Source organism: Mus pahari, chromosome 6 (genome assembly GCF_900095145.1).
Source record: "Mus pahari chromosome 6, PAHARI_EIJ_v1.1, whole genome shotgun sequence".
NCBI lineage: Eukaryota > Metazoa > Chordata > Mammalia > Rodentia > Muridae > Mus > Mus pahari.
Genome location: NC_034595.1, coordinates 72285890 through 72301619, shown reverse-complemented (window position 1 = coordinate 72301619; position 15730 = coordinate 72285890). Strand labels below are relative to the sequence as shown.

The 15730-nt window shown below is 43.1% G+C and overlaps 1 protein-coding gene across 1 annotated transcript in view; it reads left to right on the top strand.

The window, feature by feature from the left end:
* The first annotated feature begins 3354 nt into the window (after positions 1–3354).
* The window catches only part of Rlf (rearranged L-myc fusion), a 63311-nt gene continuing 50935 nt past the window's right edge, over positions 3355–15730 (top strand). The window contains exon 1 of the mRNA XM_021199634.2: positions 3355–3616. Within this exon, the coding sequence (XP_021055293.1) occupies positions 3380–3616 (237 nt within the window). The 5' untranslated portion in view covers positions 3355–3379. The remainder of the gene's footprint in view (positions 3617–15730) is intronic.

Below are 15730 nucleotides of genomic sequence, written 5' to 3'. Positions count from 1 at the left end.
GACCCAGCTAGCTACCAAGAAACAGTTGTAGTCTCCTGGGTTAATGCAGGTCTAATTCTCTACCTACTTAAATCAGCTGGTCTCACGCTGCAAGAGTGGACAACTTCCCGCTTCTGCTCATGTCTACCTAGCCACCTGTTCTAGCAGAACTAGCATGTTGGAAGATTTCCTTCTCTAGGGAGACATTAAACATCTACCCTTCCTTATGAGACCCCAATGACAAACTAAAGTACAAATTCACCAAAATTTTACCCTGGAGAACCAATGATTTTTTTTTAAAGAACTTGCTTACAACGCATGATTGAGGGACTACTTGTATGTGTGTGGATGACCCCAAAGCTGTCACACTCAATAGTCTTCACCCAGTCCAGATGATGGTTCCCCCCTAGCTGCATGGATCTTCAATTAACCCTCCCACAATCTATATGCTCTAACACCTCTAAATACCTCTAAGGCCAAGTGCAACTAGGGCAGAATTGCATAGGTATGGTGGAAAGAGCAGCTGGAATCAAGTGTAGCTCTAAAGATCCCTCCCTGCTTTCTTTTACTATGAAAGGGTGTCATCAACAGTCCACAAGCTGTATTCCAATGGACCCTTGGAAGTAGGTGCAGCTTATCTGATGTAGGTGATGGCTGTTTTACTCAAAGGACTGCCTTTTTTGTTATTGTTTTGAGGTTTGGGGTTTTTGTTTGTCTTTTCAAGACAGGTTTTTCTCTGTGTATCCCTGGCTGTTCTGGAACTCAACTCTGTAGACCAGGCTGACCTCGAACTCATAGAGAGATGCCTGCCTCTGCTTCTTGAGTGCTGAGACTAAAAGTGTGTTGCCCCCACAGCCCAGCTTTTGCCTTCTATACCAAAAGCTGCTGTAGGGAGTGAGTGAAGTCCTGAGCAGATATATCTTTTGACACAGGCAAAGCCTGCCAAGAACTCCAAGACCAATTGGTCTACGGAAAATTAGCAAAGCTATTACCCATACGGACCAGGCTCAAGAGAAACTGGGAGTCTAAGTGCTTACGAACAATGTATTTATTTATTTATTTTTAAACATTTTTTTAAAGATTTATTTATTTATTATATATAAATACACTGTAGCTGTCTTCAGACACTCCAGAAGGGCATCAGATCTTGTTATGGATGGTTATGAGCCACCATGTGGTTGCTGGGATTTGAACTCTGGACCTTCGGAAGAGCAGTCGGGTGCTCTTACCCACTGAGCCATCTCACCAGCCCACGAACAATTTATTAATGTATGTAAAGACTAGCAACTGCAGTTTCACCCTCCTGGATGTTAATAGCCTGAGACTGCTGGCCTATAGAGAGACCTCCTAAAGAAACTAGCTAGCCTCTCCCTCTGAGTTTATATCTCATACACGTGTTCAGATTCCAAGTTGCAGTGAAAATGGTAGTCTTAGAGAACTCCACCTTATTCCAGATTCAGTGGATGTATGTCTTTCTGTGTGTTCTTCTTCATTCCCTGGCCGCCCCTAGTCAGGGTTCCTGGACCCAAACCTCTCAGGATGTGGCAGGGTATGATTAAAGAGAGGTATAAATGGTGTCGGGCATGGTGGCGCACGCCTTTAATCCCAGCATTTGGGAGACAGAGGCAGGTGGATTTCTGAGTTCAAGGCCAGCCTGGTCTACAGAGTGAGTTGCAGGACAGCCATGGCTACACAGAAAAACCCTGCCTCGGGGGAAAAAAAGAAAGAAATAAAGAAAAGGTGTAAATGAATTAATTCCATTGCAATGTCAAGGAAACAAAAAAGGATTAAAAAAAAAACCTTAGGACAAATTTTATAGGGCAGAACTAGAATCATATTACATTGTCATCTCATATTTGTTGAACAAATGAATGCCATTCAACACTGCCCTAGAGTCTCCCTGTATCTATCTAGTATGCCCTCTCTCCTTTCTCACTCTGCAACAACTTGAACAAGGCTTTTTTTTTCCCCCTGAGAAGCTTGATAACTGTCCTTTTATTGCTGTGATAAATACAATACCCAAAATCAACTTGGAGAAGAAAGGGTTTGTGTGGCTTACGTGTCCCAGTCCCAGGTGATCATTGAGGGATGCCATAGCAGTAACTCAAGCAGGAACAGAGGCAGGAACTGTGGGGAAGAGCTTCTCACTGATTTGCTTCCATGCTCAGATGCAGTTACCACCCACAGTGGGCTGGGCCATCCCACTTCAGTCAACAAACAAAATATGTCATGGACATGCCTACAGGAGTCAGTAGAACCTCCTCCCAGGTGACTCTGGTTTTGTATTAAGGTCACAAACAATCAGCACAATGACTTATATTTCAATGGAGGGGAAAGCAACATTTAGGCCATAACTTTCAAATCTCCCATTATCAAATTATACATTAACTTCATCTAGACCCATTGTTTATAGAGTTCCCCCAGTTGAAACCAAACATCTTATGTTCTGGAATATATATATATATATATATATATATATATATATATATTTTTTTTTTTCTTTCACCACTTCCATCTACTGGGCTCCAGTCACACCACTTTGCCATTCTCCCTTTTCTTCTCTGTTCTTCTTTTCATTTCTTTCTTGTCCCCTCCTACTAAGACCTGGAACTCATGATCCTCCTCCTGTCTCAGTCTCTCAAGTGCTGGATTACAGTGTCTTTGCCTTGGCTGTCCTGGAACTTGCTCTATATACCAGGCTGGCTTCTAACTCACAGAGATCCAGTCTGCCTCTGCACAGCTCCAGTCGCAACACTCGGGAGGCAGAGGCAGGTGAACTTTTAAGTTTGGGGCCAGCCTGATCTACAATGTGAGTTCCAGGACAGCTAGTCCTATACAGGGATTCCTTGTCTTGAAAACAACTTTATAAGAGCCCCACCCCCTTTTAGTAAAATCGTCTCAACGCCATATATTTTGTTTGTTTGTTTGTTTGTTTGTTTTAACGCCATATATTTTGACCAATCCTTTTTCCAGCGACTAGTAATGCCATTCCCATTATAAACCAAGTTCCCTTCAGTTTGTTTTCAGTTCGGCCTAACAATATTTTCCTCCAACCGGGGATGCTTTTCTCCGAGCTTCTTTCTGGGCTGCCTTTCCCTTGCTCTTCAGTTCACAGCTCGTCAGACATCTCTCTCATATCTCTATTGTCTCTAGGCCCTTTGCGCTCCTCGACTCGGCAGGGCCTGTAGAACCCAGGGCCGCTAGAATCTCGCCGTTGCTAGGCTGTTGCTAGGGCGGTTGCGGTGGAGACTTCTGAGAGGACCAACATTCGGCGTCCTAGTGACGGAATAAAGTTGGCGCCAGCGTCGCCAGGGGGTGCGTCACTAACACGGGCGATTGGGGGCGGGTCCAGGCGGGGTCACGTGGTTTGGTTGCCTACGCGCTGCTGGGCCGTGGGAAGATGGCGGACGGAAAGGGAGACGCCACGGCCGCCGCCGGGGCCGGGGCCGTGGCTGAGGCTCCGGCGGTCGCGGGAGCCGGAGTCGAGACTGAGTCCATGGCTCGGGGTCATCGGCCTGCATCTCCGGCGTCTGGAGCGCCGGGCCTACGGCCGTGTCTCTGGCAGCTGGAGACCGAGCTGAGGGAGCAGGAGGTGTCCGAGGTCTCATCTTTGAACTACTGCCGGAGCTTCTGCCAGGTGAGGGGTGGACTCGCTGGCCGAGGGTGGAGGGGCGGGGAGGCCCGGAGAAGAGACCGGGGATCCGCCTCAACAGCCGGAGGCTACGGGGGGGAAACGCCACTCCCGGATCTCGCCGCGCCCCCGGGCCGGGCAGGCCCAGCTCTGCCATAACCCCGACTTCAGTCACTGCCGGGGCGGATTGCGTTGGGCGGTTCAGAGAGCTCTCTGCAAGGGCTGTGCCCTGTCGCACTTGCCTGGGTCCTGGCCCGGTGGTTGGAGCGCCACTGCCCCCCTGAGGGATCGATTGCCAGTTCCTGCAGGGAGATGCTTTTTTTGAGTGGTGTGCTGATCTCCAAACTGAAAAACCTTGTTTTTCTGAATAATCAGGAGAGGTGGGCTCTGACCAGTGACTTATCTTTAAAGTCACATCTTTTGGCTTCCCTAAGATACGACAGTTGGTCTTGGGTGGCGTCTAGAGCTTTCTGATTAGGGATTACTGAGCCGGTTGGTTGGTTGGTTTTTGTTTGTTTGTTTTTGTTGTTTTTTTTTTTTTTTTTTGCCACTGTGGGCGGGTGTGAAAAGATGTGTTTATGCCATTCTTTGACCTGTTTTGTATTCATCTGCTGATTGTACTACTAGGAATGGAGCCTGGTAAGCTCTGTAGTGGAGATTAGTCTGAGTGGAAGAGGTCGGGAGAGAGATGTAGAGAATGGCCTCTTTTGGCAGTCGGGTGATTGATCACTTCGGTGCGGGTCCCAATCTGTGGGGCTACATGCTTACAGATGTGTTTTTTAAGTTTGGTCTCCGTGATCACGCTGCAGTTTTTTCCTGTTTTCGAGTGTCTTCCAAGTGTAAATGCTTGCCGTCATTGTTTCTGCATCTGGTACTTAGACTATCAGGTTTCTGCCATCCCTTTGCTCCTCATTTGGAGTACCTTAGAGAATACAAAATAATCGAGGTATGTTGGTACGTGGACTCTTAATGAGCAATTGAGTGCTCAAAAGATGGTGGAGTTAGAAAGTTGCAGTTGGGGTAGTGAGCAGTCTGCTTTGTTGGTCCTGGGCAGAATTAGTTATCTCTGTTGAGTTTGTTTGTATCCCACTCTTTGACCAGAACTTCGTCTATTTGGAATTTTTCTCTGCTAATATTTTCTATACATTAGATCTTGTCAGTTCTTGTGTGCACAATCGTCAGCATTCCCATTGTCTGCTCTACTAGTAATGATCACTCTTATTTAGGGTAGGCATGTATTCCACAAATTTTTGCCAACCCTTAGAATGGTGCCAGGAAGACTTATGGAAATTCAAGGACGTCTTGGGCATTATAATGGACTCCCAGGCTAGGCTACAGTGTGATAATCCTCTCTGAAATAGACATTTCACACCACCCCCCAAAAAGAAATGACAGAATTAATTAATGCAATTTTGGTAGTGATGAGAAAAAAAATGTCACGCAGAGGGTGTAAGGAGACTTCATGGAGACAGAAAAAAATAAATGTAATGGGTATTGAGAACCTGGAGAAGCCACTTTGGATAGGGTAGAGCCTCTGACTTACAGGGTATAATTGAACCCTAGGAGGGCCGGGAGGGAGAGTGACAGGGGTGGAGATGAGAAGGAACACAGAATGCTATGGGAGAGGAGGGAAGTAATTGCAGGGAGAGTGGAGGTAGGAAAACTACTGTGGATTTTGAGCAGAGCTTTGAAGCTTACATTATCTGCCAGCAAAACATTAAAGGGTGACTGTAGCCAGTCAGAATATACTGTACATAAGTAGTGTGGGAAAATTGGACCATTAATTAGGCTAGTTGAATAGTTTTCTTGGTTCCCTTTTTCCCCCCTCTGTATATCCTTGGATGCCCAGGAACTAAATAACTCTGTAGACCAAGCTCACCTTAAACCTCCACCTGCCTCTGCTTCTAGAGAACTGAGATTAGAGATGTGCCACCGGCGCCTGACATTAGTTCCACATTGGAAAGGCAGAATACAAAATCCTTTATTGTATGACTGAATCTGAAGATGAGAAGCTGGGAGCGCATAATACATAAAGATTGGTGGCTGGTAGTACATTAAAGAAAAGGGCTGACTGCGCTCCCCCAGTGGTCACTTACAGATTGTTCTCAACAGGAGTTTAGAGATGTCATCCTAACCAGAGTGTGGTGGGACATACTTTAATCTCAGCATTCTTGAGGCAGAGGTAAGGGCAAGTGGGCCTCTAGATTAAGGCCATCTTGGTCTGTGTGGTGAATTCCAAGCCAGTGAGACCCTATCTCAAAGAAAAGAGAAGAAATGTTGTTCTAAAAACTTAAATTGTACCTACTGTTGTAACATGCTGTTACCATATAAGAAATATGTCTATCTCAAGCCAGCCTTTAATCCCAGGAGGCAGACGGGAATCTCTGTGAGTTCCAGAACATCCTGGTCTACCTAGTGTGCATTCAGGACAGCTAGAAATACATTGTGAGAAAGAGGAAAAGAGGAAGGAGGAAAAAATAATACTCGTAAGTGTCTAAAGTGTCTTAAAAAGCCTAAGGAATACGGTGTCTCATCTGTAACCCCAACCCCGAGGAAGCTGGCTGGCCGGACCACATGAAAATAGGAACTCTGTTTTGTTTTGTTTAAGATTTATTTTTATGTGCCCTTGATGTTTTTCCTGCATGTATGTATGTCTGTACAAGCATGCCAGATCCCCTGGAACTGGAATCATAGACATTTGTGAGCTGTCATGTAGGGTGGGAATTGAACCCAGTTCAGGTCTTCTGGAAGAACAGCTCTTAACTGCTGAGCTGCCTTTCCAGCCCAGGAATTCTGGGTTCAGAGATGCTCATTAGAGACCCTGTCTTGGTTTAAGGTGAAGAGCAAACAAGGAAGATATGCCAGCCTCCAACTTCCATTTGGAGAAAGAGAACCAATTCCTAAAAGTTGTCCTTTGACCTCCATGATACCACTGTTTTTAAAAGTAACTTTTAAAAAAGGGAGGGGGTGCTGATGAGATGGCTCAGCGGGTAAGAGCACTGACTGCTCTTCCAAAAGTCCCAAGTTCAAATCCCAGCAACCATATGGTGGCTCACAACCATCCATAACAAGATCTGATGCCCTCTTCTGGAGTGTCTGAAGTCAGCTACAGTGTAATTACATATAATAAATAAATAAATCAAAAAAAAAAAAAAAAGATTCATGCTGCACTTTTTGTTAATGTTGAAAAATTGTCTTACATTTTTTTGCTATATTTAGGAAACCAAAATTCTCAGTCTGGGTGGACAGGGTCATTCAGTGGATACAAATGCTTGCTGCTGAGCCTGATGACCTGAGACTGACCCCTGGGACCCACATGCTGTCCTCTGTCCTCCACATGAACACTCTAGCGTGCTGCTCAAGGATGAATGAAGGAACAAAGGGACTTTTAAAAACATTTTGAAAGTCTTAGAACTGTTGGCTTTGTTTGTAGCACAGGTTTTGAAGATTTTTTTAAAGATTTATTTATTTATTTATTTAATGTATATGAGTGCACTGTAGCTGCACAGTTGGTTGTGAGCCTTCATGTGGTTGTTGGGAATTGAAGTTTTAGGACCTTTGGTCAACCCCACTCGCTGCAGTTGGCCCTGCTTTCTCTTGTCAGTCCCGCTCGCTCAGTCCCTGCTTGCTCTGGCCCAGAGATTTATTTATTATTATACATAAGAGCACGATAGCTGTCTTCAACCAGAAGAGGGTGTCAGATCTCATTCTGGGTGGTTGTGAGCCACCATGTGGTTTCTGGGAATTGAACTCAGGACCTTTGGAAGAGCGGTCAGTGCTCTTAACCGCTGAACCATCTCGCCAGCCCTTGAAGGCTTTGTAATTGAATTTCATTTAGCATACAAGAAATTAGTAGGGAAGTGATTATACTGTAAGGATAAAAGAATTACCAAACAAGTAATTTAATAAGTAAATATGTTACACACTTTTAAATTATAGACTTGCAGTAACATTGCAGATAGCTTTTGTTTGCTTGTTTTTGTTTTGTTTTGTTTTTGAGATGGAGTCTGGCTGTGTAGCCTTGGCTGGCCTCAAATTGGCTATTAGACCAGGCCGTCCTGGAACTCATATGAACTCAGTTCTGCTTCACAGGTGCTAGAAATAAAGGCTTATATCACCATGTCCATTCAACTTCGTAGACTTTTAATAGTTAAAATAAGTACTGCACATATCTTTTTGGGTTGGTTATTGAATAAAAGGGTTCTGAGTCAAATAGGCCATATAATAAGCTCTCTATGGGCAGGGTATACATTCCAAGACTGTCCCAGACAGGTGTCTAAAATGAATCTCTTTACAAACTGTTGTTCCATGTCCTCTATTTCCCACCTCACCCCCACATTTACTCATGGGGCAGGCAAGATGGCTCAGTAAAATCAATTGCTGCAAAGCTTGATAACCTAAGCTCAGTCCCTAGAACCCATAGTAAGAGAGAACAACTCCCCAAAGTAATCTTTGACCTCCAGCAAATTCACCTTCACGTGTGCCTCCCACCTCAGCTCCCACGAAGATGGATGGATGGATGGATGGATGGATGGATGGATGGACTGGCTTTTTTTTTTTTTTTTTAATCACAGTGACATCACAGAACAGAACAATCACAACAAAGAACATGCAGTACCGAAGGTTGTATGAATGTTGTTTCTTTCTCAAGATGTCTTAGTTTGTATCTTTCCTGTGATGATGTGAGATAACAAAGTGCCTAAGAGATGAAATAAATTGAAAGATGGCTTCTTATGGTTTGCTTACTAGCTTTAAGCTACTGTATAAGGATTATTTGAGCACAAGCTCTAATAATAGAGCTGGCTTCTCAGTAACTAACATTGTAGCGTACCTTAGCTATTTGGGTATCTTAGAGGGATAATATTTATGTCCCTCTAAGAGATGGATGGCCCAAGATTTCATCACACTGTTTAAATCATTGTGTCATTTAAAAGTTAATACAGGACCGGGCGGTGGTGGCGCACGCCTTTAATCCCAGCACTTGGGAGGCAGAGACAGGCGGATTTCTGAGTTTGAGGCCAGCCTGGTCTACAAAGTGAGTTCCAGGACTGCACAGAGAAACCCTGTCTCGAAAAAACAAACAAACAAACAAAAAAAAAAGTTAATACAGTATTATTTGGGCACCTTTCCACTTGATATTTTTGACCAAAAAAAGTGGAGAGGGCTGTGTTGTTCTGACATCATTTAAGTCAGCTCTATGGACTTGGACTTGGTTTGGTTTTGGTTTTGGTTTTTTCCATTACTCAATATGTTCATTTGCAATTTGATACTAGTATATTTATTATATTCTAAGTAAATACATTGTGAAGACTAAGATGGTCTTTTAAAAAACAAAAACAAAAACAAAAAAACCACTTGGGTTGTGTGAGTTGCCCAGATTTAACTTTGAAGGAAAGCAGCTTACAGCTTCGGCTCCAGCTTGGTTTTTAGCTGTCATCTAGCAATCACGTCATTACTAGTCCCACTATTCAGGTGGGTTGGTGTGTTTTCAAGACAGGGTTTGTAGCCCTAGGAAATCACCCTGCCTCTGCCTTCTGAGTGCTGGGATTAAAGGCGTGCACCACCACCACCACCACCACCCACCTCAAGTGGGTTTTTGAAGGAGTCTGATGCTGGTTTTGGTGGCTCACACCTGAATCCCGGAACTTAGGAGGTGGAGGCAAGGGAATCAGGACTTTGGAGTCAGCCTGGGCTATATTAGACCTTCTCAAAAAACAAACCAAACTGAAAAGGGTCTGGGGATGCCAATCAGTTGGTAGAATGCCTGCCTGCTATGCAGGAAGCCCTGGGCATGGGCTTGGTGGTGCACACCTGTATTAACTAATTAAAACTCAGGAAGTGGAGACGGGAAGCTAAAAGTTTTAAGTTTGGCAGTAGGATGTGGTCTTAGTAGAATGCTTAACATTCTTAGAAAGCTTGAAGCACTGATTCAATACCCAGAATCCACTAAACTGGGTGTGGTGTGCTCTGGGTAAGAAGTTCAAGATCAGCCTCAGATATAAAGTCAGTTTGAGGCCAGCCTGGGGTACAGGAGAACCTGTTTCAAACAACAAAACAAAACCTACATCTAAACTCACTACCTAGTTGTATTAAGAGAGTACTGGGATTGTAAGAATGTGTCACACATCATCCTACCTTACAGGGCTGACTTTTAAAGGCAGGGTCTCTATTACACACACCTGTATATACCCGGTATAGGACTCTGCATACACCAGCCTGGTCTTTAACTTGTGATCATTCTGCCCCTACTCTACAAATGGTAGGATTGCAAGTGTGGGCCAATGCAGGAAGTTACTTTTAAGCTGTGGCCTCAGTGCTTAGCAAGTGTTTATCACTGACCCCTTCCTCTTGTTTTTTTTGTTTGACACTTTGTATGTAGTATCTATCATCTGTTCTTTTTCTTGCTGTGTTTTAGTTGGTGGCTTCCTCCTATTTGTAGCCTTATTTTCACAAATTTCTGGCTTTCTGATTGCCTTTATCTATGGTTGAGATTTTAAATTTTCTTGTAGAGTGTACTGTTATCCTCCCCATCCCCGTCCCCCTACACTCACTGTGTAGGTCAGGCTAGCCACACTTATCTTTGCCTGCTGAGTGTTTTACCACAGCTTCCCCAGCAGTCCCTTGCTTCACCCTCCAGTGTTTTAGGATTACTGGCATGAACCACTGCACCCAGCTCTCTTTCTGTGCTTTGTATTTAATAGGTAGTACAATGTTGACATATAAATGATATTTTTAAAAGATTTGTTCTAGTGTGTGTGTGTGTGTGTGTGTGTGTTCATGTTCTTGAATGCATGTGAATGTCTGAGGCCAGAAGATGGTGTTAGTTAGATCCTCTCCTGGAGCTGGAGTTGCAGGTACTGTAGCTGTTGGGAACCTGGTTCTCTGAAAGAGCAGCAAGCTCTCTTAACTGCTGGGCTGTCTTCTCCTGTCCCCACCACCCACCTCAAGTAATTAGTTGAATGAGCTGTAGTGTAGGAACTGTGTGGTATTTGGAAGAGGCAAGAACTTTAAAAGAACGAGGTAGGAATCTTTTACCACTTTCTGAGAGACAGTATCAGCTTTAGCATGTGTTTATATCATGTACGTATTTCACTGTACCCATTGTGGTGTTAGTAAGGATAGGCAGATAATATGAAAAACATTAGTATTGTGTAATGTTGCAGGATATTTGATCACACTGTGAACTCCGAGATTGTTATTTACTGGGGGAAAATGTTTTAGTTGTGTGGCTCAGCTTTAGCACACACCTTTAATCCAAGGGCTTTTTGCTTGAATACTATAAACAGGATTAAATAAAGTCAAGATAAGGTCAAGAGGCACAGCAAGCAACCAGGTGACAGGAAGTAAACAGGAGTATTAGGAAAAAACCATAGAGAGTAAGAGGGAGTCAGGAGGACAGTTACAGAGATGCCCAGGAAGCAGAGGGGAGGGACATTGAGTTTGAAAGAGATTATTTGACACTGTGAGAGAGGGGATTCCTGGTGGGATGTCTTGTCAGAAGAGGAAGGTCAGCTGGGTGCTTTCTGTGCCTCTCTTTCACTCCAGCATCTGGCTCTCTAGTTTTCATTGGTAAAATGGACAAATTGAGATTTGTTTAAAAAAAAAAAAGTAGAAGAGTTGAGTTAGCAAGTAAATAGGACAGTAGTGCAAAGATGCTGAGATGGGAAAGAGCATGGTAACCATGGAGGTTCTTGAGCTTTATGTTTTCTTCATTTTTAAAAATTTACTGTACATTTTTTTAAGATTTATTTTTATTTTATGCACATTGGTGTCTCACCTTTATGTGTGTCTGTGTCACTGTATTGGATCCCCTGAAACTGCGGTTACAGATACTTGTGAGCTTCCATGTGGGTGCAGGGTATTGAACCTGGGTCTTCTGGATGAGCAACCAGTGCTCTTAACCACTGAGCCATCTCTCCAGCCCTGAGCTTAATATTTTCAATATATTTAAAAAAATTTTAAAAATTCAGGCTGAGAATGTAAGTAGAACAAAAGTTGTCTAGCATGCCACAGAGTCCTGGTTCTATCCTCAGCACACAAACATACTTGAAAACTTGATTATTGTACATGTTTTCATTTTGTATGATGTGTACATATCTGAGTATAAGTGCTCTTGTGTGTGGAGGTTAGCTCTCCTCTCACAGTGAACTCTGGGAACTGACCTCGGGCTGTCAGGCTTGGGTGGCAGATGCTTTTGCTTGCTGAGGTATCTCCTTGGCCTGCCAACACCTAATTTCAAACACATTAGCTTTTCTTCTGCTGCTGCTTTCTCTTGGGAGATCTGGATAGAAATTACATGGTGAGTTGTTCTCTAAGCAGAAGCAAGCTTTGTGGCATGTGTAATCCAAACATTGTATGAAGTGACCATTGGAGCAGTGAAACTTTGCTTGCAGTGTCTGCTGTGGGACCATTGTTTCTTTTGCTGTTCCCTGAGACCACTGCTGTTGTTTCATTCCATGCCTCCCACTATGTGGTCATTGTTAATTACAAGTAAATAGGAAGCACCACTAACTAAGACTGTGAAGACTGCCAAAACTTAGTTGCTTTGTTTCATTCAGACCAAATGTCTGTCACCTCTTCCAGAGACCTTCCTTAACTATCTTTGGTTTTGAGGGGCAGGTCTCACTGTGTATATGTAGCTGAGGATAACTTCCAGCTTAAATCCTAAACTGTCCCAGTGCTAGATGCACAGGTGTGAGCCAGCACCTTCAGCCCCGGCTATCTTATCTCAAATAGCACTTCCTTGTTATCTTCGGATCACTGCCTGTCTGACCTGACTCCTCAGCTAGAAGGGAAGTGTCCAGGAGGTGTAGACTTCAGAGTAATTCCTAGCACTTTATGGGAATGCAGCAAATGATAGTTGGTGGTTTATTATTTTTTTTTTCTTAAGATGTATTTAGTTGTTGTGTGTATGTGTGCACAAAATGAACGTGGGCATGTAGAGGTCAGGGGACAACTTTGTGGAGTGGCTCGCTCCAATACTGTGTGGGTCAATCCAATTGAATTCAGGTTATCAGACTTAGTGATAGGTGTCCCCATCCACAGAACCATTTCACAAGCCATCATCTTGTTTGTTTTTGTTTGAGAAGGGTCTCGTAAGCCACATTGGCCTGGAACTCTTCGAGTTGCTGGTGCTGGCCTTAGCATTATGATCCTCCTGTTTCTACCTCCTGAGTGCTGAGCTTGCCACATTGGATAGCACCATAATTTAACAGTCTGTGTTGTTTTTTAGTGGTTTCTATAGATATTCCAGAGAACCCTATTAAATATGGTTATTTATACCTGCAACATGAATTCCTAGATTAAAAAGAATGTTAATGGGAGCTGGAGAGATGTCTCAGTGATTAAAAAGCACTGACTGCTGGCTCTTCCAGAGAATCTGAGTTCAGTTCCCAGTACATGGTGGATCTCACCATCTGTAGCTCCAAGGGATCCTGATCTTCATGGACGCGCGCACACGCACACACAGTGCACGGATATATTTGCAGGCAAAACACCTATATACGTAAAACAATAAATAAATCATTTTTTAGTCTACTAATAAGTTGAACATATTTGTCCACCAGTCATGCCTGTGAGTCCTTATTCCATTTATATCCTTGCCAGTTTGGTGCTCTTAAACTTAATAGTTTCCATGTTAAAAAACATGTTCTCATCTTGTAAATTCAAACTGAAGTAACTTGAGTATTTCTATGTAAATTTCTATGTAAATATATATTTAAATATTCTTTTAAAATAGCTTATTCATACAATATGTTTTGATCATATTCATCACCCCAAAATTCCCCCCAAATCTCACACACCCAACTTTGTGCCTCCCCCCCCCCCAGTCCAGTTGTGCTGCCTACATACTCTTGGGTAGGCATGATCTTTCTACCAAGGGTTACACCCTTCTTCAAGAGGTCAGTCTTAGAAAAAACTGATTCTCTTCCAATAGCTATCAGTTGCCACTAGCCCGTCAATTAGGGACAGTACTTGATGCCTCCTTCCCTCCTCCATGCTGGAATTTTGTCTGATTTGAGCTTGTCTAGGTCTTGATGTATGTCCTCACATGTGCAGCTGCCCTTGTTTTGTCTGTCCTGATTTTTCACTTTTATCATCCACCACCTCTGGCTCCTGCTCCCTCAATCTTTCTGTTTCCCTTTCTTCAATGATCCCTGAGTGAGGGATGTAATATAGGTGCCTCTTTTAGGGCTTAGCATGCCCAAATCTCTTACTCTCTGCTTGTTGACCACTTCCGGGATTCCTGCGTTATCGCTATTTACTTCAAGAAGCTTCTCATAAGAGAGTTGGGAGATGGATATAGCAATGAGTCATTAGTTTAACTATGTCCATTTATCAGTTTAATAGTAATAGGTCTCTCCTAGGGCCTATGACATATCTAGCCACGGGTTCTTGACCCCAACAACAGTGCCAGGTGTGGGTTTCATCTTGTGAGTTGGTCCTTAAATCCTATCAGAGAGTGTTTAGCTACTCCTATAAAATGTGTGCCACTATTTCCCCAGTAAGCACTATTGCAGCTCTTGAGTTCACAGCTGGGTGATTGATGATAACTGTTCTTCACTGGCAGTGGGCATCTAGCATCTTCCAGCACTCTGAAAGCAAAACCAGCAGGATGAAGTGTCCAGTTGAGTAACAGCTTGAGTAGAGTCTTTCTCTGAGTAGAGTCTTAATGTCACATTCTGAAGGGTAGGCAAGAGCAATGGCAGTAGCCTGAAATGTTTGAGGGTCTATAGGGCCCCACTTGTCAACAACTCCAAAAGAGGTAATTAATCCCTGGTATCTTTTTTTTTTTTTTTTTGCTAGCCTGTGGTATCTAGTAGGATTTTAAGTTGGTTCCATTTGAACTCTTATGTATATGAAATATTTACATATATATTTCAGTAAGCTTCTACAGGAGATGTCCATATGACTTTTCCAGAAGGCCTTTACTTTAGTGTTAGGCTTTCCATATTCTAGATAGCTAACATTATAGCAGTCAGCTACCACGCGGGTGCAGGCTAGACAAGCGAAGCCCTCTCTGCCAATTCACCTGCATCCCCAGCCCCCAGGGATGAGAGTTTTAAAGATGTTATTTAACAGTAAGTGTTAATATTATATTTGTGCCCCTGATGAGTTATCATTTATCCCTCTAGAGTAAATGCCTATCCCAGTGGAAGCCTCACTACTAATTTAACTAAGTTTGCTTGTTTACATGAGTCGTGCTTACTCTTTTAATTTGCCTTTTCTTTGAAGTGAAATCTTGATTTCTACTTTAAAGGACTTGCAAATACAAATGTTAACTTAGAGCACATTTTCCCATAACCAGCTAGCAATGTGGAGAAAATGTCATGCTTGGAAAGGGCTAGTCATTGTGAGCTAGAGAGCATGCATATGTACCTCTGACTAGGAGTTTGCACTAATTTCATTCCAATTCCTGTTGACCTTCAATCGTTCTACAGATCTGTATTTTTAATCTAGAGATAGCTGCTGATATAGGTGGTGGGACAGAGCAATTGGAAACAGAGGTCATTGACCTTACCATTCATTGCTTTGGATAAAAGATAAGTACCCAGCATGTTAAATTTCCTTCAAAGAAAAAAGATTTTTAAGCAGGATTCTGCTGTATAGCTCAGGCTGTCCTAGAACTTGTTACTCTCTTCTCTCTCCACATTTTAAGGTTATGATAAGCATATATACTATTATGCTTGGCTCGAAAAGGTTTTTGTTTATTCGTTTTATTTTTGAGACACGGTCTTATACAGCCCAAGTTGGCCTTAAACTTTGAACTCCTTCCTGTATCCACTTTCCCACTTCAGAGGCTGTACCAGCACACCTGGTTTATGGAGTACTGGGGAGCTAATCTAGGGCTTCTTAGATGTTAGGCAAGCACTCTACAAACCGAAGTATGTCCCTAGCTTCCCATAAATGTGTATGTGTATGCTTGTAGTGGATATAATAAATTCTACCTTTTTCAATCAATAGATTGGTCTCTATTCAAAAGGCTTTACAGAAGGCCAGGCTACCGAGGTGCATACCTTTAATCAGGAGCTAGAGGCAAGTGGATCACTGTGAGTTCTAGGACACCCAGAGCAACACAGCCCCATAGATTAGTCTAGGTAAAGCTTTTTTTTTTTTTTT